Source organism: Sorex fumeus, unplaced genomic scaffold (assembly GCF_029834395.1).
Source record: "Sorex fumeus unplaced genomic scaffold, SorFum_2.1 ptg000098l, whole genome shotgun sequence".
Classification (NCBI taxonomy): Eukaryota; Metazoa; Chordata; class Mammalia; order Eulipotyphla; family Soricidae; genus Sorex; species Sorex fumeus.
The window spans coordinates 87,311,678-87,316,208 of NW_026606155.1; the positions used below are offsets into that span (position 1 = coordinate 87,311,678).

The 4,531-nt window shown below is 48.6% G+C and overlaps 1 protein-coding gene across 1 annotated transcript; it reads right to left on the bottom strand.

The window, feature by feature from the left end:
- Positions 1-1,678: 1,678 nt before the first annotated feature.
- LCMT2 (leucine carboxyl methyltransferase 2) lies at positions 1,679-4,370 on the bottom strand. Its single transcript, XM_056133443.1, has one exon. The coding sequence runs from the start codon at positions 4,319-4,321 to the stop codon at positions 2,270-2,272; it is 2,052 nt and encodes a 683-aa protein (XP_055989418.1). The 5' UTR covers positions 4,322-4,370; the 3' UTR covers positions 1,679-2,269.
- Positions 4,371-4,531: the final 161 nt, after the last annotated feature.

Here is a 4,531-nt window from a genome sequence, read left to right on the forward strand (position 1 = left end):
CTGCTCTTGAAAGTCAGAGATAAGCTGTGGTAAACTTGGAACAAGGACACAGAGGAGTATTTTCCACTTCTGATCATAAGTTTGTCATCTATCTACTACCTGGCCCAACAATAGCCTTGCCAGATGCCAAGGTGTGCGTTTTAAGCCCTTTGTTTACCAGGACTCACTCATGATTGTAACTAATCACTTTCCTAGAACTTTTGCAAAGTTCCAGGGAAGCTGGTTAAGCAACAGTTGTGTATATTTTGCAAAATCCAAATAGAATTTAAGTATTTATAGAATATCACGTTATTACCAAAATTTCAAAAATTGAATAGTAGTAAAACATACTAAAGAGGTACATAGAGTAACACCAAAATCCACTGTCTCATAAGATATGAAATTTGCAAAGTATACACAATTTTATAAAAAATGAAGGCTCAGAAGGCTAGTCATTAAGGATAAATACCTCAGAAGTCATACTAGGAAAGATGGTCCACTCAAAGGGCATTGAGGTGAAAAGTAAAGATACCAAAAGTGAGTGGGCAAGACTAAGAAACCCAGTCAAGATAGTGAAGTCCCTTCTTGAAGTAGCTTCACTAGCTCATTCTGCAATAATGGAAATGTTCTACATCTACACTGTAGATAAATATATGTGGTTATTTAAAATGTGATTAGTGCAACTAAGCCAATAACTTTCAATTTTTAAAAATCTCAATTAAACTCAAGAAGCCACATGTAGTTAATAGTTACTATATTAAACATTGATGCTTAGATACTGTATAGAGCCTTTACAACTCTGAGGCCTGAAAAAGTAGGAAAAGACAATTACTAGAACTTGGATGATGTAAAATTAGAGGTATGTGTTGTAAGAGAGAACATAAAAGTTATGGCAATACTCAGGGCTTACTCCTGGCTCTGCACTAGGAATTACTCTGGTGCACTTGGGAGACCATGGGGGATGCTGGAGATCAGACCTGGGTTGGCTGTATACAAGGCAAATGCCCTATCTACTATATTACCTCCCTGGCCCAAACTTTTTTTTTATTACTATTTTTCAGTGCAAGGAATTGAACCCTTACACATACAAGGCAAGTGGTTCACTGCTGACCTATATTCTTGGCCCTGGATCAATACATTACACCACACACATAATAAGTTGAAACATCAAGTATTTATCAACATAAATCCAAATAAACATAGGACCAATGACCGCCCTCCACCCCCCGCCAATAGCAGAAAGCATCTTTCTCACTAAAGTCTCTCACATGTGTCTTGTTATAGCTATCCTAGAGTTCTCTGCTGTACCAAAGTGCACAATGTTGTAATTAAACTGCAACTGGGTGTAGTTTCAGACCCAGTCATTAAGGATAGTCATTTCTTTTGCACCCAAATAATGAGGTCAAAACTATGTCTGCAAAACTATGACTGCGAAACTGCAGTCAACCTTATAATACCTATGGAGATCAAAAAGATCTATCTGAAACATTTCCCAAGGTATCATCTCAAATCAAATGTGCTTTGGCACATTACTGGGAATTTAGGTTTTTTTTTTTTTTTTTTTTTTTTTTTGAGTCACACTGTGCTCAGTGCTTACTCTTGGCAGGCTCAGGGTACTATATGTGGTGCCAGGGATCAAAGTCAATTTAGCCACATGCAAAGTCCTCCCCTTCCCCCCCCCCCCCATCTGTCCAGCACCAGAAGTGGGATTTTTTTCACATGACTTAACGGCTCAATAAATGAATAAACTTAGATTAGAAAATGTGAGGAAGAAATCATTAATACATGTAATCTAAAGGTCCCTGTATGATCTCTGTAGCACTGTCCTCCCATCGTTCATCAATTTGCTCGTTCGGGCACCAGTAACGTCTCCATTGTGAAACTTGTTGTTACTCTTTTTGGCATATCGAATACGCCACAGGGAGTTTGCCAGGCTCTGCCGTGTGGGCAGGATACTCTCGGTAGCTTGCCGGGCTCTCCGAAAGGGAGAGAGGAATTGAATATGGGTCGGCCGTGTGCAAGGTAAACATCCTACCCGCTGTGCTATTGCTCCTGCCCCATGATCTCTGTACAACCATTTTCTTTAAACAGGCCCAATTGTTGATTTTTTTTTTTGGGGGGAAGGGGGGCTACCATCTCAGTCAATATGTATTTTAACAATCCTTTTCTTTTGCACTCGTGGTAATAAAAAGAAAAAAGAAAAGGGATATGGAGAGTGGCAGGTAGCATCTGTAGACCAATTTCAAATTCTATTTGTGCAAAAACTTTATTGTCTACTTAAGTCCAGCCCTTACTGTCCAGCATTTAAGGAAGAAATATCTAATGACACTATATGGGGGTTGAAGTAAGTGCCAAAGGAAAAGCAGTTCCCACCACCTCCAAGGAGTAGGATCTCTTGTTCTTCAGGAAGGAGGATGCTGGTATGGTTGTGTAACATTAACGGCCAAGGCACACATGTTGTGTCAATATGATACTCAGAGCTCAATCCTGTACTCAAATTGATAACAGTCACTCCAGGAACTGAGGCAGAATGAATGCAGACTCCTCCAACCAGTAAAAGTTTCCCATTGAGCACATGGGCTGTGTGGGAGTACCTTGGGGTAATGGGAGGCTGGATGACTACTGACTCCCAGAGGAATCCACAAGAGACCGGTTTCAGAAAGAATATTGAGTTCAGTGGCTCCTCGGAAGCACCCAGCCCCCCAGCAATAAGGGCTCCCCCTTGCCAACTGCAGGCACTGTGGGAATGCCGGCCTTTGGGGACTTCCCCCTCCACTGGGATCTTGACCCACGCCACTGTCCCCACATGCAGGAAACGCCAGTCACTTAATACAGGTTCCACCACACTTCGCCCCCCATATACAAACAAATATTTCTCATCCTGGTAGGACACTTCCGTTGCTGAGTGTCGCCAACATGACAAAGTGGAATCTTCTTCTGGGCCAGCCTTTGTTATGGTGACATCTAGGTCCAAGGCATGATTATCTTCACTCTTGCCAAAATGAAGGTGGAGACTATCCAAGGCTGGAGTTACTGGGGACAGTCTCCCTCCCAGAACGAGAACATGAGTTTCTGAAAGTCTTGTCATGGTGTGATATAGGCGTCCATCCCACTGGGCCCTAGACCCACTAGAGCCGATGTGGTTGCCTTTCCATTCCAAGTTACAGTATCTCGACAGCAAGTGAAACTTGCTAACTCGGCAGTGCCGCCCCTCCTGCTCTCCAAATCCTCCTGCGCTAAGAATGGTGTCCTGGTTCAAAAGCACCGAGGCATGACCGTATCTCTTAAGGTCTGGGCCCTGGCACTCACTGGTGACAAAACTGGCCGGGAAGACCCCTGAAGGAAGAGCAGGATCTACCAGCGTAAAAGCCACAGAGGGTGGAAACACCACAGTTCGGGAAAGAGCGTCTCCCTGAGAAGCAGCCAGAATGAAATAGTGGGAGCACTTCAGATGCCACTCTTCAAACTCATCAAACGGCTCGAGACTTTCCACGCGCCGGCGTTCTTCAGTGGGGAGAAAGCAGCGATAGAATTCGTTCAAGTCCATGACGGTGCAGCTGCTCCAGCCAGCTTGCAGGAAGCGGTGCTGTTGGGCCTTCACGTCAGGAAAGCGGTCAAGGCCATGCAAGGGAGAATTTAGCTGGCGAAAATGTTGCTGCATGACCTGGCCAAAGGCGTCATGAGGCTTCATCTGCTCATACACCACGAAAAGGGCATCTGGAAAACGGTGGGCTGCCCAGGCGATGAGAGCCGCGGCGCTGTTGGGTTCGAGGTAGGTCAGCACCGCTTCGGCCAGGAGCAGAGTGGGCGCGGCGGCGTCTAGGCCCGCTTCGGTCAGGGTCTGGTCCAACTGCTGCAGTTGCCGCAGGTCCAGGCCCAGGATGCGGTAGTCCGAGGTCTCAAAACACAAGGCAGACGGAGGGTCCGGGCATCGGTGAGGTCCGGTGAGCGCGCACAGTTCCGGCACCTCTCGAATCCGGTCCGCTTTGCGCCGCGCCACTTCCGGAAAATCGACCTCCCAGACGGCCGCCCCGGCGAGAAGTCCCGCGGTTTTGAGGCGAAAGTACAGCGAGTCCGAGCCGGCTCCCAGCGAGAGGATCTGGGCGCCGGGGCCCGCGCTCGTCCGCGCCAGGAAGGCGCGCACACAGTGCTGCACGGCGCGCGCGCGCGCGTAGTACCCGCGGTGGATTAGCGGCGCGCGGCGCGCCGAACCCGGAACCAGCAACGCGGCGAAGGCGTCGAGCACGTACCCGCGCGCGGCCAGGGAGCGCTTGCTCAGGGCGCTGCTGTCGTTGGTGCTCTGGACCGCCCCGGCGCGATGCCCGCGGCCCCGTGGGCCCATGGCGAGGAGGGACCGAGCGAAGTGGCTCCTCCAAGGTGGTGAGCTGGGTGCCGGGATCTACTCGCCACCTTAGAGGCTGGCGGGAGAAACAAACGTCCCCGGACGCGTCTTCCGCGGGCCGGGGTGCGTCGCTTCCGGCTGAGCGCGCCTGGCCAATCGGCGGGGAGGACGCTGTACCTTGTGTCCAAGTTCCACAGCTCCTGTCTTGAC

What these genes read in the sequence shown, in the direction of transcription:
- LCMT2 (XM_056133443.1), bottom strand. Translation starts at nt 4,321, where the DNA reads ATGGGCCCACGGGGCCGCGGGCATCGCGCCGGGGCGGTCCAGAGCACC.